Source organism: Benincasa hispida, chromosome 1 (assembly GCF_027475165.1).
Source record: "Benincasa hispida cultivar pf3 chromosome 1, pf3_genome.v1.1, whole genome shotgun sequence".
NCBI classification, from domain to species: Eukaryota; Viridiplantae; Streptophyta; class Magnoliopsida; order Cucurbitales; family Cucurbitaceae; genus Benincasa; species Benincasa hispida.
The window spans coordinates 34,913,364-34,937,073 of NC_143478.1; the positions used below are offsets into that span (position 1 = coordinate 34,913,364).

Consider the following 23,710-nt stretch of genomic DNA (forward strand, 5'->3'; position numbering starts at 1 on the left):
TAAGTGAATTTGAAAAACATAAAATAAAATTTGGATTGTCATCTTAATGTGTTTTATATGTGTATATAATTGCTGTGTGTTGTCTCTATCAAGGGCAATGTACTAAGCATTTATTATTTCCTTTCAAACCTTACAATTTTTAGCTTGCTTCTAGTTCTATCCAACACGCTACCTTCCATTCTTTTTCTCTTCTTTTTCTCATCCTTTCATTTTCATTTTCTTTTCAGCACAATAGGAAAAAAAGGGTTCAAATTTAGCTACAATTTGGTTTTTAAAAGCTTTTTTTTTTTTTTTTAATATCTATTCTATTTGATGGTGTAAAAAAAAATTAAGATCTCGTTTAGTAATAATTTTATTTTCTATTTTTATTTTTAAAAATTAAATCTATAGACACTATTTCCGTCTCTAAATTTCTTCATTTGTTATCTAATTTTCAACAATAGTTTTAAAATAAGTCAAATTTTGAGAATTAAAAAATGTAGCTTTCAAAAGGTTATTTTTGGAATTTGAAATTTGGCTAATAATTTAACTATTGGACTTCATAAATATGTAAATTATGGTAAGAAATGTGGATGAAATAAATTTAATTTTCAAAAATAAAAACAAAAAATCAAATGGTTATCAAATGAGACCTAAAAATATGGTTTTCTTTTCCTACTCATGGGTGGGGATGAGTATGGAAAAACTGAATCATGCCATCAAAGATTGAAATCAAAATTTATGTAATTTTAAAATTTTTCTTTCTCTAAATAACCATGGTTTTTTATAATTAATTTTGGAAATACTATTTTCACAACAATTTTTTTTCCACCTAAGTGTTTTCAATTTTTTTTTTAAAAATAATTTGGTTAAGAAATTTAATGTTTTTAATTAAGAGAGGGTGAACCCCATAGTAAATAAATTGTGACTAATAACAATGCTAATTTGAGATAAAGGTCACACAAATTAACATTCTAAAGGTGATGGTTCAGTTTATCACCTTAAATGATTGAACTAAGAAAATATTTAAATACACAACAATCTCTCCAACTTATTAATTACTTAATCACACGTTAATTGTAATGAGTTTACATTCATGTATTAATTATAATGACCTTCAATCTCAAAGAGAATGAAATTCTTTTAATTATATTTACTAGACATTGATACTACTGTAATAAAAAAAAATCCATTACCGTTGTATACTTCCATAGAAAAACGTAATAAAAAGAGTAAATGATGAAAAGTTGGTAAAAAAAGAGAAATGTGGGTTCCACATAATAATAAAACATAATTGGATTGATAACTTTTTCCTCCTCAATAGGATTACTGAGGATTAAACGTAAATATAAAAGAAAAGTTTGTCACGTGACAACTCGTTAGAGATACCTAAATAATTTTCACCTATTATATATATATATATAATATGAGAAAAAGTTGGATATAAAAACAAGGATAAAAGCAGGGTGATGTAGGGATATATAAAAAGGTTGGATTTTGAGGCTTGCACTTTCATCAACAATTCCCTAAACGCCAATAACATTCTCTCTCTCTCTCTCTCTCTCTCTCTGTCTCTACTCCGATTAACCTCCATGGAAGGCAGCGGCGGGAAGCAGAGCTCGGACAGGTACCTGCCACCGGGGTTCCGGTTCCACCCGACGGACGAAGAGCTGATCGGGCATTACCTTTTGAAGAAGGTGCTGAACTCCAATTTCTCTACGCCCGCCATTGCCCATGTGGACCTTAACAAGTCCGAGCCATGGGACCTCCCTGGTCAGCCTCTCTCTCTCTCTCTCAACGGATTTCTTTTAGCCTTTGACCTCATCTATGAATTTTGAACCTCTCTTTCAAAAATATTCTTATTCTTTCCAAAATTATGGAATTATTATTGTTTTTTTTTTTTTTATCATTCAGCTCCATTTAATAATTATTTCGTTTTTTTAAAAAATAAAACCTAATTTTAAAATAAGTTTTTAAATGTTACTTTTTTTAGTTTAAAAATTTTGGTTTAAATTTTATAAATCATTGATAAAAAATTAGATAACAAATAAAAAAAAATTTAAAATAGAAGTAGTGTTTATATGCTTAATTTTAAAAAACAAAAGAAAACGAAATAGTTATGAAATGGAACTTTAGCTTTTTATTTTTAAAATCAAGTTTATTTTCTCTCTATTTTTTTAACGATACTTTGTATTTTTCTTAAAGGAAAAAAGTTTGATTCTTACTTAGATTCTATAAATAATTACAAGATAGTTTTCTTTATTTTCAAAATTTTATTTCTGTTTTTCTTTTTTGAAAACTTTGGTAAAAGTTAGATAACAAAGAATAAAATTTAGAGGTGGAAGTAATGGTTATAAATTTGAATTTACAAAAACCAAGGTATCGTTTGATAATCTTTTTATTTTTGAAAATTATTATTTTCTCATTTCTTTAAAATGGTTTGGAGTTGAATTCTTAATCAAATTTAAAAATCTAAAACTAATTTATAATTTTTTTAAAAAATTTTCAAAAATTTATTTGGTTTTTGAAAATATTATATTGATTAAAAAATAAAAACTAAAAGTTAGGGAAAAAAAAACTAAATTGGCTGTTAGAATTTTGTATGGAAATTGAGATTCCCAACGATAACATAGCGGTGTGGCGTAATCCAAAAATTTATTTTAACAGGCTCCGAGTCCTAATTTTAGTAAGAAATTTTTAAGCATATTTTTACTTCTACCACATATAGTTTTGAAATGAAAGTTTCAAGACATAATTTTGTAACTTTTGAAAGAAATATAATTTGTTTGTCGTTATTGAGATGAAAATAAAAATAAAAATTAATAAAACATGTTGTAAAGTTAATTAAAAGCTGTGAGGGGTTAAACAGAGAAAGCATCGATGGGAGAGAAGGAGTGGTATTTCTTCAGCTTAAGAGACCGGAAATACCCAACCGGGTTGAGAACGAACCGGGCGACGGAAGCCGGGTACTGGAAGGCTACCGGAAAAGACCGGGAAATAATGAGCTCAAAAACCAACTCCTTAATAGGGATGAAGAAAACCCTTGTTTTTTACCAAGGCAGAGCTCCAAAAGGCCAAAAATCCAACTGGGTTATGCATGAATTTCGTCTCGCCGGAAAATTCTCTTACCATTTTCTCTCCGCCGCTACCTCCAAGGTTCTCTCTCTCTCCTCTTCCCAGTCGCCGTCGACGTTGATAGTTTAATTAATTCTTTTTTATTTACTTTAAATAAATTTTGATCATATCAACGTCCACTCACCCATCTCTTTCCACTGTCTATTTTCAATTTCATGCTTGCATTAATGAATCAATTTATTGGTTTTTTTTTTTTTAAAAAAAAAAAAAAAACTAAATCCATCCGAATAGGACACTGATAAATATAACAACCAAACTCATTAACAATGCTGTTAACGAGAGTTTACTAATGATAGATTTAATTATATTTATAATTTTTTTAAATGTGTTGTTATATATTTAATTATTAAGTCTAACAGTACTCTCCATTAATTACTCTTGAATTCGTTATAATTTATGTAAGAGGGTGGGTTTTGATTTTGTTTTCTAAATATATAATTAATTAACTTTTTTTCAAATAGAAATAAAGTTTTTTTTAATTAGATGCCGATTAAATTATAAATTTAGTTATTGATTTGGTATTTTTTTTTAGCATAGTACCCATATTTGATACCTAAATTTTTAAAAATGTTTAATAAATTCTTAAATTTTTAATTTTTGTATCTAATAGGTATCTGATTTATTCAATTTTTTTTTTAAAAAAATTGAAAACCGATCTATTAGATTTACATTTAAACTACATGTGTCTAATGGAACATAAAAGTTTCAATGTTATGTATTTTATAGATTCGTGAATTTAAAAATATATATTGAATAAGGGCGCATTTGGATTGACATTAAAAAAAAAAATTCATTTTTATTTAAGATCTTTTAATAAAAACCAGTTTACAAAACACTTTAAATTGGTTGTCAAAACAATTCAATTTTTTTAAAAAAAATAAAAAATCACTTATTTTTAAAATTAAATACTTGAAAGTTATACTAAACAAATCTTAAGACAATAAACTATTAGATACAAAATTAAAAATTTTAGAAATAATTACAAGATTAATGGAAAGTTTAAAGATTTATTAGACACTTTTTAAAAATTACAAACTTCGGAAAGTATATAAATCTATTTTTTACTTTAAAGCTTATAGATATTTAAAAAATAAAAAATAAACAAGTTTACTTAATTTACTAAAGCAACCAGTAAATATCGTTCTAGTAGGTGAAGTAATGATAAAAAATTTTAATTATATTAATGGTTTATAATATATGGTATTTCAGAGCATTTATTGCACCTTATTTTGATGGAGGACCAATTTCAATGGTGTGGTTTTAATTTCTTTTATATTGAATATGGTTTTAATGTTTGAGAATAATAATAATAATTTCATAAATGAAATTTATGTTATGTCCCATTCCATTTATTTTCCTCATCAATTTTATAGACCTATGAGTGGTGTGTATTTATTCATCTATTTTAATTCTTTTGAACCTTCTTAAATTTAGCTACATGAAAGGAAACGTACTCATCCTTGTTTATTATTTATTACTTTTTTCTTTTCTTTTATTTTATTTTCTTTTTTTTAAGAAAAAATCATTCTTCTTTATATATCTTTGAGTTTATCTTTATTTTAAAATGTTAAATTTACACTTTAAAATTTTCCCATGCAACTAAATCTTTATGATAAATATGAAAATACATAGATAAATTCGACTAAAAAATTATTGTTTCATATTATACAAAGACTAAATTACATATATAGTTTTTTTTTTCAAAAAATATAAATTTAATTTTTGAACTTTTATGCATGTGTTTGTTTAGTTTGTGAAGTTTCAAAAGTATTAATAGATTTCTAAACTTTCAATTTTGTATCTAATAAATTCCAAATTCAAAATTTATCAAAATCATTTGATCAATGAGATATATATATATATATATATTTTTGTGTATGATGAAACTTTGAAATGTCGAAAAAAATTGTCGATATAGTAGATTTGTGAATTTTAAAATTTTTTGAAAGTTAAATTTATAATGTTGAAAATTTAAAAAGATTAAATAGATATAAAACTCAAAGTTTAAAGACAAAATTTGTAAGTTAGGTCTCATTTGGTAACCTTTGAGCTTTTGTTTTAAATTTTTGAAAATTAATCTAACTTTCTCTTAATTTCTTACATGGTTTACGTATATATTAAGTAAAAGAGTTAAATTTTTAGTCAAAATTCTTAAGATAAAAATAAGTTTTCATTTTTTTTATCTTTTATTTTTAAAAATTGAAAATAAAAAGTCATACGATCACAACAAACAAAGGTCTCAACTTTTTCAAAAATGGACGGTCCTTGATTTTGATAAAAGTTATTTATGTAGATTTCCTTTTGCACAAATTTGGCATTACATTTATGCACCAAAACTTGAAAATAAGAGCTCTTCAAAGGAAAAGAAAATGCATATCAAGATTATATTCATCCTATGTCCACTTTTCCTTTAAGAAAATTGCATATCTTTTTAGGAAAAAACTCCACTGTACCATCTCTTGTGTAGCTTCTATTGTACTCAATGAAAAATTGATACGTGTCAACTTCTTTTAAAATTTTAAAACAAAAAATTAAAATATATCTTTTTTACTAAAAAAAAGGAAGTATAAATCTTATGTGCAGCCTAGGTTACATTTAATATTACTCATCTTTTTGTTCATATTACATATGTGTGTTTTTGTGATGTACTATTTAATTTTTTTTTCCCTTGAGTTCATGATAATTATTTGGATGGAACACAAATCAAATTACATTTTTTTTTGTTTTGACATTTTGTAACTTTAATCTTAATTAAGTTTTTATGTTTAGAAAAGTTTTATAATAATCAATATTCCTAGAATAAAATCAATTACCAAACATCACTATCATATAAAAATGTGTTATAAGCATAGTTTTGTACATATCAACTGCAATTTCAATTAATGTGCAAATGATGTTGAAAATTACAACATTTATATCTGATTGAGACAGATCCCAAAATACACGATTATTTTGCATAATTTTACAAATATTTTGGCTCTATTAAATTTTTCTCCACACAAAATTTTGAAAATACGATAACACTGGTTGTTCGAATGGAAGTTTGATAAACTTTAGAAATTAAAAAAAAAAAAAAAAAACCTACTTTGAAGATTTATTAAAAATTTAAAAATTTAAATTAATATCTTTTTGGTCCCTAGATTTTGGGTCTAGGTCTAGTTTCTATTAGTCTAGAGTTTAAAATATTGTCCACTTAGTCCTTGAGTCTTGAATTTAGTTTTAATTTAGTCACTAGATTTTAAAATGACGCAATTTTACCCTTGACATTTGAATTTTGCTTCAATTTGGTCCCTATGTCTCGAAATTTATTTTTCATTAAGTACTCATTTTCTATCTTTTAGAGTTTATTTATGTTAATAAATTAAAAATCGTTAAAGATTATAATTAATTAATTTTTATTATTTTTTTTATCAATTTTAAAATTAAATTTAAAATTTCACTTCTAATTAATTTTAATTAATTAATAGAAATTGACGTCAATAATTGAAAGTAAGTATTTAATGAAAAATTGATATTAAAATTATAAAATCTTGAAATCTACCAAATTGAAATAAAATTCAAATCTCAAGTGTAAAATTATAAGTTTTTGAAATTTAGAGACTAAATTGAAACAAAATTTAAAGATTGTTTTTTAGAACTTAGAGATCAAATAGAAATCAGAGTCAAAATCTAGAGGCTAAAAAGTATTATTTCTTTATTAAAAAAAATGAAATAAATCTTAAATATTGGATCAAAATGATATGTATAAATTTTGGATATTAGAGAAGAAATTTATGACATGCACTGCTTGGGAACCAGGATGAATGGGTGATATCCAGAGTTTTCAAGAAAACAGGCTCCGGCAACGGCACCGCCATGCACGGCGGCACAATGAAAAAGACTCGCCCAAATCCCGAACCCAGTTCTCCTTCCTCGGTGTCTCTGCCTCCTCTTCTCGACTCATCCCCCTACCCCTCCGCCGCTGCCGACGCCGCCGACGGCGACAGCACAAGGGAGCACGAGCTGCACGTGACCTGTTTCTCCACCAACAACCTTAACTACTCCGGCTTGGCCTTTCCGAGCCCCCAGGAGAATCTGCAGGCTCCGTTCTTCTCCCCCGTGGGTCCGTCGCTGGTTCATCTCGTCGCCGGCACCGCCGACTTGGATGGTCGTGGCGGTGGTCCGACACGGGACAGTTCTGCCGACATGACTTCTTATATGTGGACATATTGAAAATTCTCTCAGTAGAATCTGATATTAAATGACCTTTTAAAATTTCCTTTTATCAAATAAGTTGTGGACAAATGAAAAAAAGGACCTTTTCTTTAACTAATTTAAAAAAATATTTGTATATTATTGTATAATTCATTCAAAAAGGGGAAAAATACTTAGATGCAGTCGGGGTTGCATCCATATATTGTGTAGCCTCTGCTGTACTCAATAAAAAATTGACACATAGTAATTTTTTATTTTAAAAACCATTTTTTTTGTGTGTATATGGAACTGGGAGTATGAAGATTAAGTGCAACTTAACAATTCCCCTTCAAAAAAATTTGTGAACTTTGCCATTGCTCTCAAAGGTTGAGAGATTAAATTAAACTTTTAATAAATGTTCAAACCTACCCTTAATCCCTGCTATATTAAAAGACGCTATGTGGGGAGAATCTTTACATGTCCCTCTTGTCCTTACATTTTTCATAAATTTCCATATTGCACTTTATCGAGTGGTTGTGACTTTCTAAGTGTAGATATCCATTTGAAAGATAGAGGTGGTAATTTTTTCAATCTCATCAAGGAAGAGAGCCAAAGAGAGGGAGGAGATCGAAAGTGAGAGAGAGTGAGTGAAAGGCCCAATCTGCATCACAAGGTTCCGTTCTAGTAATTTCACCCACATATGACATAAGAAAAATGATAAAAATGTTAAAATTTATAAAGTAGGTAACATCTCATTTCAACCTAATACTTTGAGTCATATGTACGATTATACCATTTTTTTCCAAAAAAGAAATAATAACATTTTCAAAATTTAGAAATGAACAAAAGAAAACCATAAATAAAAAGATCAAATTATAGAAAACATCCATGATTTTTCAAGAATTTTATTAATACCCTTAATCTTTTTACGTTAGTTTTGGACCAAAACAACTTTTAATACTTTGCTTAAAAAATACCTATAAACTTTCTTTCTTTTTTCTTTTTTATTTTTTTATTTTTTATTAATACCCTTAATTAAAAAAAAATGAAGGTCAAACATACTTATATCATTATTATATGGACAAAGATCGTGAATAAGTTATTTCAAATATATTCATGAACTTTCAAAGTTGAATCACTACCATTAACCTTTAACAAAAGTTAAAAAAATATCATCGTTGGACGAAATCCATTTATCTATACCTCTTTAGCTCCCTATTCCATTTTTTACCATTTACTTCAATCTATAGTCTAACACCTTACCATTTGTTTATCTTTTTTCCTTTCTTCGATCTCTAAAATTTCCCTCACTTGTTTTTATTTTCCCCATCTTTCAAAATTTTATATAAACAAGATAAGCTTTCTCATTTTTTAGCATGCCAAACATAATTAGCAAAAAAATTTAACACAAAAACAATCAATTATTTTCAAGTCATCTCTACAAGAAAAAGAGGCTCTTCCGACACCTAAAATCACCGTCCGGAGATTCGTTGTCGGGGGAGAGGGTCTCGGCCGACTACGTAAGTAGCATCAAGAGTTAGCAATAACTCTCGACGCCATATATAAGTCGTTGGGAGATATTTTTGATCTCCCGATGAGTAGACAATATGCTTTGGAAGTTAGCAATAACTCACGACAGCTGGACAGTATGCGTTGGGAATTAGCCAAACTCCCGACGAGTTAAATAATTCATCGGGAGTTTGTTAGAAACTCCTGTTGGATCTCCCGACAGCTCACGATAACCGTTGGGAGATGAGTTCTAAAATTTCCAAATCTAATAAGGCAGATCAGATCTGCCTTCTTCTTCAAAACCCTAGGTTCATCTACCAGATGAAAGAGAGAGTAGCGCGTTGTTCGTCTTCCGCTGTTGTTCTTTCATAACTGTTCACAGGTTCGTCGTCCATTCGTCTGATCGATCTTCGTTCTATCATCCATTTGTCCACTGCCCTGTTGCTACTGTTCTTTGCCTGTTCGTCGTCTTTGCCGGTAAATTCGTTCCTTATCCGTTGGTCGTCTTCTGCCGATAATGTCTTCTCTTTTTTTTTTTTTTTATTTAAAGAAATTGATATCTTAACTAAAATAGTGTTTTTCTAATAACAGTGGAAAGTTTACTCCATATGATAAAAATTAATTATTCCCATAGTATTATTTACATGGAAATTTAGGAATTCTTATCAGTTTTTTTTTTCCAAATTACTTTTTTCATTTTCTCTTTGTCTTCTTCAAGTTATTATATTTTGAACGAATTAGAGACTTTTTATTATATCTATTACAAGATCACTGTGACACAGAAGATTTAAACATTGGACTTTTTTTTATTTTTTATTTTTTTAATAATAACACTTTAGCCAATTGAACTATATTTGCTTTAACTTTTACTATCATGATTTAATAAAACCGAAAGATCAACCATAGTTTTTTTTTTTTAAAAAAAAAACCTTATATCTAATTCAAAGTATTACTTTAAAAAAAATAAATAAAGAATTAAGGTAAAAGTATGTGTTTCTTTTCATCATTTGATTCTCCATAACAACACATAGAGCCAAAAGTAATAAATATATTTGGGATCTTTTTATTTCTTTCAATTTTGCTTGTCAAATTTGAATTGTCAAACACTTGGATTGAAAACACCTTGCTTGTCAGAGTCACTAACATTAATGTAAGAATTCCTAATTTTTCATAGATGGAAGTAACATCCATGAGCTTAAATTTCAAAATCAAATAGCTATTAAGATACTTTTTTTAAACAAAATCCTTTGTGCTAATTGTATTCCTCCACCAATTTCAATTATTTTTAATGCATGACGAATGTGATGATATGAACTTTCGACATTTTAGTTAATACAAGTTATTGTTTTGGATTACAAGTTGGTCAGAAAAGGTTTATTTTTAAGGATGAATAAAGAATTGATCAAACTAAGAAATAAGTTATCAAGTATAGAGAAGAAGTATCCCAATTTTTAGATGTGGCAAAGTTTCATGTTAATGATTTCAGACGAATAAGATGTCCATGCAAGAATTGTATGAATTCAATGTGGGAAACATTAGATGTTGTGGAGCGACATCTATTAACATATGAAATATCTCCTTCATACTGTGAATGAGTATATCATGGAAAGTCAGCTAACTTATCTAGAGGTTTTGAAAGTCATACAACTCATTCAATACATAATGTTGAAGTAAATAGTATAGAGGGCAATATTGTTGAAGAAAATGAGATGTTGAATCATATAAACGATCTACAAGTTCCAATTGAAAATGAAGATGTAAATGTAAAAGGCCTAGGATGGGGCCTTAAACCTAAGTCAAGAAGGGGTAGCAGCTCATCAAGTTCGTCATTTACTAAAGGAATGGAAAGTAGGGAGGTGAGGGAATTGAAAGTCAATTTCGAACAGTCTCAATTGAGGATTAAGAAACTTGAAGACGTTAAAAAATGAATGAGAGAGGATCATGCAAAACAAATGGAAGAAATGAAAAAAATGATTGAAGACATGATACGATTACAAAGAGGAGGACCATCAAATTAGGTATGATTACTTCATTATCTAGTTGTCTAATATGTTACTATCCTGCAGTTATGGTAGCAAAGTAGTTATGTTTTACGAGTAGCTTTATGATAAAGAATTGTTGGCCTTCCTGCAGTTATGGTAGTCAAACAACTGGATTTTGATGTGTTTTTTGTTGTTATTGTGTGCTTACGGATATTTATGAAGTTTGAATGTTGTGGAGGGTGGGTTGAGTTTGGTTATAATTGTTTTGGGGGGGAAAGTTAGAACTTTTTATGTGCTCGTGGATGTTTATGAAGTTTGAATGTTGTGGGGGTAGGTAAAGTTTGGTTATACTCATTTTGGAGTTGAACCTGGAGTTTTATTTTTTATTTTTTTTCCTCCCAAATGTTTATGAGCGTCAGGAATATTGTGAGGGTGGGTAGACTTTGGTTATACTTGTTTTGGAGTTGAACTTGGAGTTTTTGGGGGTATTGTGGATGTTTATGAAGTTTGAATGTTGTGGGGGTGGGTTGAGTTTGATTATAATTGTTTTGGGGGAAAAGTTGGAGTTATTTGTATGTTTGGGGTTGTTTATGAGGTTTGAATGTTGTGGGGGGTGTGTTGAGTTTGGTTAAAACTTTTTTTGGGGAAAAGTTGGAGTTCTTTGTGTGTTTGTGGATGTTTATGAAGTTAGAATGTTGTGGGGGTGGGTTGAGTTTGGTTATACTCGTTTTGGAGTTGAACTAAGAGTTTTTGTGTGTTTGTGAATATTTATGAAGTTTGAATGCTATAAAGGTGGGTTGAGTTTGGTTATAATTGTTTTTGGGGGAAAAGTTGAAGTTTTTTGTGTGTTTGTGGATATTTATGAAGTTTGAATGTTTGAGGAGTGGGTTGAGTTTGGTTATAATTGTTTTGGGGGGAAAGTTAGAGTTTTTGTGTGCTCGTTGATGTTTATGAAGTTCGAATATTGTGGGGGTGAGTAGAGTTTGGTTATACTCATTTTGGAGTTGAAGTTGGAGTTTTTTGGATGTTTATGAGTGTCGAGAATGTTGTGGGGGTTGGGTAGAATTTGGTTATACTCTTTTTGGAGTTGAACTTGGAGTTTTTGTGTGTTTGTGGATGTTTATGAAGTTTGAATGTTGTGGGGGGTGGGTTGAGTTTGGTTATACTCGTTTTGGAGTTGAACTTTGAGTTTTTTGTTTGTTTCTGGAAGTTTATGACATTTGAATATTTTTGTTTTATTGTAGGATGTTGTTCGGAGATGAGGTTGGAATGTTGTTATTAGAGATGTTATGTTCCAAACATTGTTTTCATGTTCTTTCTTTTATGTATTTGTAAAAACATATTTCTTGACGTTGTTTTCATGTTCTTTCTTTTATGTATTTGTAAACACATATTTCTTGATGTTGTTTTCATGTTCTTTCTTTTATGTATCTGTGAAGACATATTTATTTCGTAAACTATCTTGTAACTTTTCTCTATTTTAGGTAATAAAGAATAGTATGGACTTTGTTTGTTTGTTTTATTTATTATGTGAATATGTTTGAGTTGCTTAATAATGTTTTATAGGTTATTTAGATCAAATTAAGAAAAATTACAAATTAAAATTTTTTAAAAGAAAGCTGACAGGAGTTCAAATTTCAATTTATGAAAAGAAAAATTATAAATTACTGAAATTGAACTCCCAACGGCTTACTAGTCGTCGGGAGTTATCAGAACTCCCCATGATGGAAATATACACGTCGAGAGTGCACAAACTCCTAATTCCATATATTACGTGTCAGGAGAAAAAGAAGAGTAAGAGGACCCTGAGGAAGAAAGAAAATAATAATAATAATAATAATGATAAAGAAACACTAGAGAAGTGTTATAAACATAAACGGAAGTAGAGTAAGGAGAAAATATAAATTTGAAACAAAATATTAATGATAGAGATATTTATTTACTTATTTACTATATAAATTTAAGGGAGGTAATAAAATTTTTAAAAGTGATGAAATAATTTTGAAATAAAGTATAAAGCTTACACGTATTTTGTATAATTTAGGGAAATAAAAATAAGCAAACCGATTATGAAGAGTATGAAAAAGAAAGAAGGGTTCATTTTCATGGAAGATGATGGCGACAACAATTCAAAGGTTTTGTTTGGACTTGGCGATTTCTTGTGGAAAAAGGAATCGATTTCTCAGTGATTCTGCGTCTTCAGCTCTTCCAAACTTAGTCACTTTCAACTCTCTGTCCTTCTCTGCTGCCCTCTCGCTGAGCGTCGTTCCCAATATCAAAGGTAATTGCGAACATTTCATCCAAAATCATCATCACAAATCCATTCATCATACCTCTCTTTAATATTTCTTTCTTTCTTTCTTTCTTTCTTTTTAATCTATACAATCATGAGACAAGAAAGAACGGGAATCAAGAGCGAGTTTCATAATCGAGAATCTCTTCTGGGGAGAATTTTGTTTGCTGGGGTTTGTTTTAAAGTTTCTTTCTAACAAACCAAACAGAAGCCGGAGAAATCTAACATTTGGGGGTCTGTTGAAATTTTCAGGATCGTTGTCACAGAGGGCTCGGGAGAGATCAATTCGCTATGAATCCGTAATTTGCATGGCCAAAAGATATGCTCCTGACACTACAAAGAGAAAGGTACAAAAATTTTATTAGTTAGTCGTTTCTATTGGATAGATTGGTTCTGTATCTCGTTTTAGCTTCGACAGTGTGTGTGTCTAGTGTTTACCCCTTTTATGTTAACCTGTATCTGAATGATGTCCTTCGAAATTCCCACATTCTGCCTGGTATCAGTTCCATATGGTATATTTATTTGATTGAGTTTGTATCTTCGAAATGAGATGATGGTGAAAATCTGATAAATCTTCTGTTGGGATTATTCTGTATCGAAGTTCGGTATGTTTTCTCAAAACTTTAGTTTTTACAATAATACAAAAGTAATTGGGATTTGGGAATAATATTGTGTAATTTGTTCGTTAAGTTAATGTGACTGTTGATTTGATCATGTAACCAACTTGTCGATTGCATTCAAATGCAGAGGTTAAGTAGGAAAAGGGGTGGTGATCCAGCCAAGAAAAAGAAGACAAGGAGGAAAGGGGGAAAGAAAGATTTCAAAATAGTCAGACTCTCCTCGACTGCTAGGACTGGTTTTTTTTATGCCAAGAAGAAAAGCAGGAAGATGGCTGATAAGGTTGAGCTCAAGAAATATGACCCTATTGCAAATCGCCATGTTCTGTTCATTGAAGTCAAGTGAGTCAGATTGTTCTCTGTGATGGATATATGTGATAGATAGATACACAGCTGGATGGATGGAAGATAGGTAAAACTTTGTTATTATCAAGTATAGATGCTTTCTGATAGCATGAAACACTGGTTGTCTCACATTTTGAATCCAAAGCTGAAAGTTAGGAAAGATATTATTGAATGCTGAGTACATTGCTATATTTTGGAACATACAATCAAAGAAAATATAGAAGAAATTTTTGGAGGCCGTATTAGAAAAGAATCAATGTTTGGTATTGGTTAGTCGACTCTTGGATTTTGTTGGGGGCCATAAAAGGTCGAGAAATATCTCGAGTAATTGCTACTTTGATTATAGTAATCTTTTGTGGTTGTTGAAATGTGAACTGTTGACAATTGAACTTAGTCTGGAAGATTCTTTGCTGTGAAAATGTAATTTCTGAGATAAAAAAACTTCCATTTCTAAAATTGATCCAAATGAACTGGTTTAGTGGGCACCTTCTAAACATGTCTATTCTAAATAGTAAAACATGTTAAAGAAAAAACCTTTGTTTTGGACTCAGTTACAAATAGTAAAACATGTTAAAGAAAAAACTTTGTTTTGGACTCAGTTACAAATAGTAAAACATGTTAAAGAAAAAACTTTGTTTTGGACTCAGTTACAACTGTAAGTATATGATACCCCCCCCCCCCCCCCCCCCCCCACCCACCAAAAAAAAAAAAGAAAGAAAGAAGTCACCAAGTTATGAACAGCCTCCATCAATTGTACCTACATCATTTGATGGTGATTCGTTGTGCTTCATAGACTTCAATGGTTTTGCTATACATAATCCAGTTTTGATATGAGGATGAAATGCAAGCCAATATGAGGATGAAATGCAAGCCAAACATTTAGTGTTGAAAAACCTACAACGTGACACCATCTAGCCATGAAGAAACTTCTTCAATCGAAGGTCTCTTCCTTGGATCTTGGTCTATGCATTTACAAGTAATACCAAGAACCTCTAAAATCTGTTTTTTGCTATTTGTATCCCAAATTGCAGGATCAATAATCTCCTCTTCTCTCTTTTCTGATTTCTTCTGAATCACCCAAGACACCAGATCCCTGCAGGCTTTACCTTTGCATACCTCTACAGGCCTCCGACCAGTAAGAAGCTCAAGAAGAACAACGCCAAAACTGTAAACATCACCCCTGCAAGTTGCAGTTAATGTCTGGCTGTATTCAGGAGGAATATAACCCAAAGTCCCAACCAAGTCCGTGGTAACATGAGTGTCATACGGCCGGAGTAATCTTGAAAGACCAAAATCAGCTAAATGAGCTTCAAATCTGTCGTCTAGAAGTATGTTGCTCGATTTTACATCTCGGTGAATTATGTTGGGCTGACATTCCTTATGCAAGTAAGCCAATCCATGAGCAGCACCCTGAGCGATTTTGAGTCTTGCTTCCCATTTTAGTGTTGAATCATCATCAACAACCTCATGAAGCCAATAGTCCAAACTTCCATTTTCCATGTAGGAGTAAATTAATAGCCTGTCATTTCCATGTTTGCAGTATCCTTGAAGAGAAACAAGGTTCTTATGCTGCGCTCGAGAAAGAGCTTCTACTTCAGCTTGGAATTCCCGTTCCATCTGACCACAATCTCCTGTAAGCCTCTTGACCGCAGCTTTTGAACCATTGGGAAGGCTGGCCTTGTAAACCAGGCCAAATCCACCACAGCCGATTATGTTTGCTTGGTTGAAATTGCAAGTAGCTTTTAACAACTCTGCAACTGTAAGATCCTTGCATTCTGAATTCTGAAAGAGCACCAACTTTGACGATCCAAGAGCTCCAGATAGCCTGTCAGGCCTGTCAAATTCCTCATCAAACCTGTTATTTCGTCGGTCTCCAACATCTTTCTTGGACATTTTGAGTAGAACCACTGTGAGGAGCAGGAGAATTGCTGCAGCTGCACCGACTGTAAGGCAAAGAATGATGCTTCTATTAACTTTTCTCTTTGAGTAATTGTTGGTTTCGGGTTTTGTTTCTAACCCATCAACAGAATGACAAGGGTTGTCAATTTCCCCACAAAGTCCTGTATTACCATCAAAGCTGGAGCTGGGAAAGCTTAGGAATTGCCCCCCATTAGGAATTGGTCCCTCCAAGTGATTATTTGCCACACTAAACTTTGACAAGAATGTGAGCTTGTTCAGTGATGCTGGAATTTGTCCATAAAGATCATTATTTGACAAATCTAATGTTTCCAAGTTCTCCATCTCTGATATGGTGCTCGGGATGGAGCCAGTAATATTATTCCTACTCAAATCCAAGACGTGCAGCCATTTTAATCTGCCAATTTCAGGAAAAATAGTTCCATTAATTCTGTTGTAGCTCAAGTAAATCGATGGTGGAAAGCTTGACGCTTGGTTGTATTGCAAACCAGTGGCGCTTTGGTTTCGTTTGACAAAAAGGGGAATTCCAGCAGATGATGTCGAACCCGACAAGCTGCCATTTTTGGAAATTAGTGCTTTCATCTGTGTCAAGCTTTTTGGGATTTCTCCTGTCAGAGAATTATTGGATAAATCCAAATAAAACAAATTCTCCAGCTGACCAATCCAAGCAGGGATACTTCCATTTAAGTGATTCCAAGACAAGTCGAGGATACTTAATTTCTGGCAACCTACTAACCAACCTGGAATTGGTCCTCTCAGACCACAGTTACCAAATGCCAAAAGCATCAAGTTGTTGAAAACAGTTTCACTCTGTGGAATTTCCTCATTACGAAAGTTCTTTGTAAGAATAAGGACAGTCAGATTTTTGCAATTTTGTAAAATAGATAATGCACCACTCAGGTCTATAATACTGTTGTTCGACAAAGATAGAAAGGATAGAGAGGAAAGCTTTGCATAATCTCGAGGAATTTGACCACTTAACTTGTTTTTGGCAAGGCTAAGAGTTTTCAGTTCATGGCAATCAGATAGAGAATTTGGTAGGGGCCCAGAAAAGTGATTCGAGGCTAGATCAAGCATTTGGAGATTCGGTAGCCTAGAAAAATTGAGATCTATAGTACCAGTTAAAGAATTATTTCTAAGATCAAACACTCTGAGCTTTGAGCACAAGGACACAGATGAAGGCAATAATCCAGAGAACAAGTTGGAATGTGCAACTAACTCCTGTAATTCTGAAAAATTACCGAACACATTTGGAAGTTCACCAGAAAACTTGTTTCCAAATACTATAAAGGATTTAAGCCTAGAAAGCTTACTCAGTTCCATGCTTAATTGGCCAAAGAAGCTGTTCCCAGGGATTGAAAAATACTCCATGGATGATAATGAATACAACGAATCTGGCAGATGGCCGGTGAGTAAGTTACTATCTGCGCGGAAATGTTTGAGAGATTTGCTGCAGTTGTCCACACCTTGAAGATTGCCGGATATTCGGTTCAGAGAAATATCAACAACCTGAATCATGTTGGAGGAATTGCAAATCTGTGAAGAAAACTGGCCTGTGAAAGAATTGTTACTTATGTTGAAGGCAACAAGATTTTGAAATCCTACAAGCTGGGGAAAATCCCCAATGAATGAATTGCTGGAAATATTCAGAACATGAACAGATTTCAATCCTGAAGTTGCATTGATGACTGATCCTGACAGTTTATTGTAACTCAAATCCAAAACCCGGAGTTGCTTCAAGCTTGAGAATTCCGTTGGCAATACACCTTCAAGCTGATTGTATGATAGATTCAGCCAAATTAACTGATCTAAGCCACCAAGTGATTGTGAAATCTTCCCTTTCAGATTCATATTAGGCAGTTCTAACCTGGTAACTCTGTTAGTGAGCGAGCTGTTGCCATCATATCCACAATCCACACCATCCCAATTGCAGCAGTTGGATTCATTTAACCATACAGAGAGAACAGAACTATTTGCAAGGCTACTCACAAAGCCTCTCAATGCCAGTAAATCTTTTGAATCACAGACTTGATTAGACTGTTTCAAACCCAGAGAGAAAGAAAGCAAGCAACTCAACAATATCCATTTGAGGAAAGACGGTTTGACAAGATTAAGCATCATCACCTCTGAGACCAGTAGAGATCTCATGTTGAAATAAAAAAGCAGAGCCACTGTAAACTCAGTCAAAACGCCATCTGGTCATACTCAGCTTTTCAGAAATGAGAGGAATCCAAATAAAGAAATCTTGCAAACTCCAATATATGAGAAGGAGGAGAATCCCAAGTTGGGCAACTTGCAAAAGAAGCAAAAAGAGAAAAGGTAGAATTGAAATAAAGCTGGAATCACCGATCCCTATTAGATACCAAACCCTTTCCCAATAAACAAAAACAAATGAACCCAGAATTGAACTTCAAACTGAAAGTCTTTTGTTTTTATGTATCAGGGAGAAGATAAATGAAGAAAAAGACCCTTCAGCAGGCAGCAACACCAGAAAGCCAAGAAACAGAGAGGTATTCCAAAAAGAAGAAACATGGGAAACCCATAAGCCAAGACGATCTCAGATCCCAAAGACAAGAGTAGAAGAAGAAGAAAAAGAACCTTTAAAAGGAAGAAAGAAGCAAATAAAGAAATGATTTCCCAGTTTCCCAGTAGCAACTCCAGTGGAGATCATGACTTACAAATGAAGTAAGTAAAGTAAGTAAAGAGGGAACAGTGTCAGAAACGCCTTCTTTTCTGGGTTATCTGTTTAGAGAAACAATGTCAAATCTGGGTTTGGAAAAAAAAAAGGGCAAAAAGATTTCCATACACTGTCCATATCAGGAACCCAAAAGAGAGGAAAAGATTAAAAAGAGTGGCTGTTGAGCAGAGCAGAGGGGAAAGCTGTGTACTTTACGATATATAATTGGAGAGGCAAGTAAGTAAGGAATTGGGTGAGGCTTTTTTTTCCTTTATTTTTTTTTTTCTATTCTTCTTTTTACAAATGAAGACAGAGAGAGCTGACTTGAGGGAAATTTGTGTCTTTTTGGAGGTAAAATTTCATCAACAGTTTACGAATCTCAAAACTTGTATTATTTTTCTCTCTCTTTGTTAGTTTCACTTAATTTTTCTTATTTGGTTTGTGATTGTCAGCACCTACGACGTTGATCTGCTTTCTTGTTTTCTGTCTCTCTAGAAGAAAAGGCAGAGAAAAAGAGGAAAGGTTGAGAGTGGAGTTGGAAAAGTTGGGAGCGCAGCGCAAGGACCGATGTGAGTTTTTCTATTCTTCACGCCTGCTCCATCTTTCATGCACGTGTTCACACCAATTATTTCCCTTCTAATCTTCTTTGTGGTTAATTTTAGTTATGCTACTTTATAATAATACTAATAATAATATTTCAGGTAAGAAGTGCAATTCGTGATTTTAAAAATTTATAAAAATGCTAATAGATAATTAAAGGTTAAAAATTTAATAAAAAACTAATACTATAGATTAAATTTAAGGTTTTTATTGAAGGTTTGGGAGAGAATTGAATAAATTTGAGAGTACAGAGAAAAAACACCATTAACTTTTTATAATGAGCTTTTTCATTTGAATTTTTGCTTTTTTTTTTCTTCTTTAATACCATACAAAATCGATGGCTGAATTTAGTGATTTGTAAATACTTACATTGTTTTTTTATATTAAAATTATTTGATATTTTAGTTGAAGTTGAATTTAAGGTATGAATTGCGACCTTTAATTAAGCTTAGGGGCAAATTTGAATAAAAGATCGGTTAATTTTGCTTGATTAAGGATGTTAAGCAGTCGATGATTGGAGTTGGTTTTTCAACCAAATCACTACCCGATTATGGTCATTTAAGTAAATCTTCAAATTGATCTCGATTGTCGAGGAGTGCAAACCTACCGACAACTGTCGATTTTGGTCAATTTTATTTTTTTCATTTTTTTTGCAATCGTTTGTTTGGAAATTTCCTAAATTGATACCAACCGAGTCTCTTCTCTTCTTCAATCAGCCGTCTTTGGTTCGGTCGATTTTGGTTTTTATGTTCACCTCTATTTTTGACAATTAAATAAAAAATAAAAAAATAATAATCATTAATAGACCATAAAAATGATTGTTTGAGAGTAATTTTGAAATGATTAAATTACTAGCCTTGTTAAAAAATATTTGATAAAATTTGTGATAAAAACCAACTAATTAATGAAAGAATCCGTCAAAGTGAACTTAGTTTAACAATAATTAGTATGACTTTCTATCTTAGAGATAGAGACTAGGTATACTAAAAAGAATAATGAAGTAACTAACTAATTTCATGCCCTTTATTAAAGTTCAATATTCAATTTAATATAACTCGAAAAGAAAATCTAATTTAATATAATTAATGTAAAAGTTGAAATTTCTTTATTTTACACACGGAATAGGAAATGATATGTTTGTTTGTTAATTAATGGCAATAATGTGTCCCTAGTCACAGATTAATAAAAAAAAAAAAGAAATTCAAATAATAGAGACATCATAAAGATCTCTCGACAAACTTAAATTAATATAATTAAATGATTTTATATAAAAAGGGTTATTTGGTGATTTGACGTGATGCGCACGCGATTCGAAAGCGCGAGTGGCGGGACGTTCGAAGAGGATAAAAAAGTCAAAAGAGCTTTTTAGCGGTGGAGATTGACCGGTAATAGCCGGTGGCGAAAATTGCTTTAGGCGGGTATCACGAGCTATCGGCCGTCGCTCACTAAAAAGTTTTAGGTGAACTGCCACGCACTTCTCTGCCCACCCATTTGTCCTTTCTTTCTTTAATAATAAAATCTCTACTTTCTCTCTCTTCATGTGACCACACCAAACCCCTCCCCCTCTCTCTCTCATCATAATTTGAAACATCTTCCAGATAAAGAGTGGATTAGTTTAGTCGAAAATCTTTTTTAGTTGTAGAGTTTGCAGTAGGGATGGTCATTCAAATTGTAAAAATTGAACCGTTTCTAAAAACCGAATCGAATCGAAAACTCGGTGAAACCGAAAAATGCGGTTCAATCTAGTTTAAAGAAATTTTGAAATCGAATTAATTCGGTTCGATTTGGTTTCACTTTCGAAAACTGAATTTGAAACCAAACTAAACTATTTTTAATTAATATACATATTTATATATTTATATATTTAAAAAAAAAAGTAAAACTGAATTTAAAATCGAACCGAACCAAACAGTTTTTTAATTTAAAAAGAATATAACATAGATTTTTTTTAAAAATGCCAAAATCGAATTTGAAACCGAACTGAACCGTATCGTATTGAACCAATAAATCGGTTCGGTTTGGTTTCACATTTTAAAAAATTTGGTTTGATCACTAAACTGAATCGAATCGTTTCCACCCCTAGTTTACAGTATAAGAAATTATAAGTCATAGAGTTTATAGTAAATTTAAAAACTCTTCGAGTCAAATAAGGAGTAACATTAATAATCTCATATCAGGTTGTAACTTTTAAAATAATCATTAGTAGACTTGTTTTTTTTTAAAAAAAAATGGGTTGTGAAATGAATAAATAATTTTTGGTAAATTTGAAACTTATAAAGTATTATTCCATGGAATAAGGATAAAATAAGAATTTTAATAGTTAGTTGAAGAGGTGTGAGATTTTTTGGGATTTTTTAGAAAGTTAATCTTAAAAGCTACTCAAAGATTTCTAAGGAAATTGAAAAAAGTGATTTGCTTTAAATTATTTTATAATTAGAAATTTCCACATAAACACTTTAAATTTCTCTAAACTCTATCCCAAGGGCAACTCCATCTCTTTAGTCTGGTACGTATTTTCGTTGGAGCTATATCAAACATGAAGAATAAATCGAAATTTTCATTATATTGTAAAAGAAAGTTACCATGAAACATAAAAAAAACAAGCAACAAAGTATTCGTAATATATATATTATAATTAATAATCCTATTAACTTGTTCAAAAGAGGTAAATTGATTTTTTTTTTTGTTTTTTATATTTTTTCCAAATATCCATTAACGTCAATTTTATCTATAATTTTATCAATATTTTTTATAAAATTGAGACGTTGACATTTATGTCGAAATTTCAAAACAAACCTAAATTTTTAATTTTACTTTATTGCTGCATTAATTAATATTGATCAACTTGAGCAAAAGTTTGATTGAATTTAATTATAGTTTGTCCCAAACTAATATTTAACTTTTAGGTTTAGAGAGGAATATCCAATTTTAGTTTTCAACTTGGTGAGATGTATTAATTTTTACTACAAATATCAGTTCCACCTAATTCAACTTTAGATCTCTACTTTACTGAAAAAAAAAACAAAAAGAAACTTTGGATGTATATAAGTGTTACAATTAATATTATTATTTTTATTGTTTAGTTTCACTATAAGATAAAACTCTTTTTAAATTTGTTGTTTCTCAACCATAATAAAATATTGCACATAATTAATTTTAATCAATGCACAGGATTTACCACTCAATCAAAAAATTAGAAAATTTTAATTCTAATGTAAAAACCTTTTTTATTTTTTTATTTTTTTATTTTTTTTTCTTCAAGTTATCAATTTTGTATAAGATATATGTAAAGGCAAGAAGGGTAAAAATTGGAATAATTATTAATAAGGACCAAAATATAAATTTTCAAGTTTATGGTCTAATTTTATGTAATTAATGGTTTAGGGTTAAAATTGATTTTTTTCCTCCAAATTTTATTATCATCCTTATCTTATAACTAAACTTGATTGCTAATCAGACACAAACATTCTTATTATTATTAAAATTAACAAGAATTCATTGTATGAAAAAGGTTTCACAACATGTCGATTTTATTTTAAAGTGAGCATAACTATCATTCCATCGAGATGGGAGGTTCAAATTTGCATACCTTCACTCATGGTAAAATAATAATGACGGCGTTAATAGTAAAACTAGCACTAATATTGTTCTAAAATATCAACATTACCTTTGTTGGTATTAATGTAGCTTTTACCATGGAATTATGAACAACTTATGTTAATGTTATAATTAAATAGGCGTTTTGTATATATAACTAACTATACATGTTCTTTAAAGTTCAATTTTGTGGTTTAAAGTATAAAAATTATAGGGATCTTTTTAAATATAAAAAATATTTAAAAATATTTACACGGTATAAAAAAAAATTCTAAAAATGTAAGCACTTTTGAAATTTTATACTATAAAGTGTAAATATTTTTGGAAATTTTCTATTTATAAGAATTTCCCAAAATCCTATTTGTCATTATTTTTCTTTTATATAACATTTCACAAAATTGGGATTCACACATTTCACTTTTAAGAATACTTACAAATTCCATAACCATTGAACTAAGTTGTCTTTAATTAGCCAATTCATATTGAAATTTGATTAAATTGTTTAAATCTTGTGTCACACTCTTGTAATTCTATTTCAAGCATTGTTGAAGAGTGACAATATTTTAGAAAACTAAACATTGATGGTAAAAATTCAAGCTTTTATGAACAAAATCAATATACACTTTTTAGAGAGTAATTAAAGACTAGTGAAGTTTATCAATTTATACTTAAAATTCAAAATCATAATCTATTCTCTTCAAACGTCTCTAGTTTTAGACATTGAAAAAGAAAAATAGTTTTTAAAACGATGTGAAGTCTACTAGCGTCAAAATATTATTTATAAAGATAAAATTATAGTGTAAATAAAAGAAGTAAATATGATGGAAGAGCGTTTTGAGTGAAGGTAATGATAGGTATGATCACAAAAGAAAGGCATGGGTGAAAG

The 23,710-nt window shown here is 30.7% G+C and overlaps 3 protein-coding genes across 8 annotated transcripts; 2 read left to right on the forward strand and 1 right to left on the reverse strand.

Moving 5' to 3' along the window:
* Nucleotides 1-1,418: 1,418 nt before the first annotated feature.
* Nucleotides 1,419-7,469, forward strand: LOC120091510 (protein CUP-SHAPED COTYLEDON 2-like). The gene is made up of 3 exons (XM_039049582.2): nucleotides 1,419-1,752; nucleotides 2,849-3,135; nucleotides 6,913-7,469. The coding sequence occupies exons 1-3, from the start codon at nucleotides 1,572-1,574 to the stop codon at nucleotides 7,324-7,326; spliced, it is 882 nt and encodes a 293-aa protein (XP_038905510.1). The 5' UTR covers nucleotides 1,419-1,571; the 3' UTR covers nucleotides 7,327-7,469.
* Nucleotides 7,470-12,820: 5,351 nt separating this feature from the next.
* Nucleotides 12,821-20,761, forward strand: LOC120072240 (uncharacterized). Of its 6 annotated transcripts, XR_016525315.1 has the most exons (5): nucleotides 12,847-13,059; nucleotides 13,324-13,418; nucleotides 13,819-14,100; nucleotides 19,123-19,196; nucleotides 20,503-20,761. XR_016525315.1 is itself a non-coding variant. In XM_039024660.2 (3 exons), exons 1-3 carry the CDS (start codon nucleotides 12,891-12,893, stop codon nucleotides 14,032-14,034), a joined length of 480 nt encoding a protein of 159 aa, XP_038880588.1. In that variant the 5' UTR covers nucleotides 12,821-12,890; the 3' UTR covers nucleotides 14,035-18,819. The 6 variants fall into 6 exon arrangements, 1 of the variants encoding a protein (XP_038880588.1); XR_016525313.1 differs by lacking the exon at nucleotides 20,503-20,761 and having other exon boundaries at nucleotides 19,080-19,640; XR_005480393.2 differs by lacking the exon at nucleotides 20,503-20,761 and having other exon boundaries at nucleotides 19,123-19,640.
* On the reverse strand, nucleotides 14,765-18,098 carry PSKR2 (phytosylfokine-alpha receptor 2). Its single transcript, XM_039024649.2, has one exon. It carries the CDS (start codon nucleotides 18,096-18,098, stop codon nucleotides 14,928-14,930), a length of 3,171 nt encoding a protein of 1,056 aa, XP_038880577.1. The 3' UTR covers nucleotides 14,765-14,927.
* Nucleotides 20,762-23,710: the final 2,949 nt, after the last annotated feature.

Excerpts from the sequence above, each read along its gene's own strand:
- PSKR2 (XM_039024649.2), bottom strand. The coding sequence starts at position 18,098 with ATGAGATCTCTACTGGTCTCAGAGGTGATGATGCTTAATCTTGTCAAA.
- LOC120091510 (XM_039049582.2), top strand. The coding sequence starts at position 1,572 with ATGGAAGGCAGCGGCGGGAAGCAGAGCTCGGACAGGTACCTGCCACCG. Across the intron at positions 1,753-2,848 it reads CGAGCCATGGGACCTCCCTG|AGAAAGCATCGATGGGAGAG; the intron begins GTCAGCCTCTCT and ends GGGGTTAAACAG. Across the intron at positions 3,136-6,912 it reads TCTCCGCCGCTACCTCCAAG|GATGAATGGGTGATATCCAG; the intron begins GTTCTCTCTCTC and ends CTTGGGAACCAG.
- LOC120072240 (XM_039024660.2), top strand. The coding sequence starts at position 12,891 with ATGATGGCGACAACAATTCAAAGGTTTTGTTTGGACTTGGCGATTTCT. Across the intron at positions 13,060-13,323 it reads CGTCGTTCCCAATATCAAAG|GATCGTTGTCACAGAGGGCT; the intron begins GTAATTGCGAAC and ends TGAAATTTTCAG. Across the intron at positions 13,419-13,818 it reads CTGACACTACAAAGAGAAAG|AGGTTAAGTAGGAAAAGGGG; the intron begins GTACAAAAATTT and ends ATTCAAATGCAG.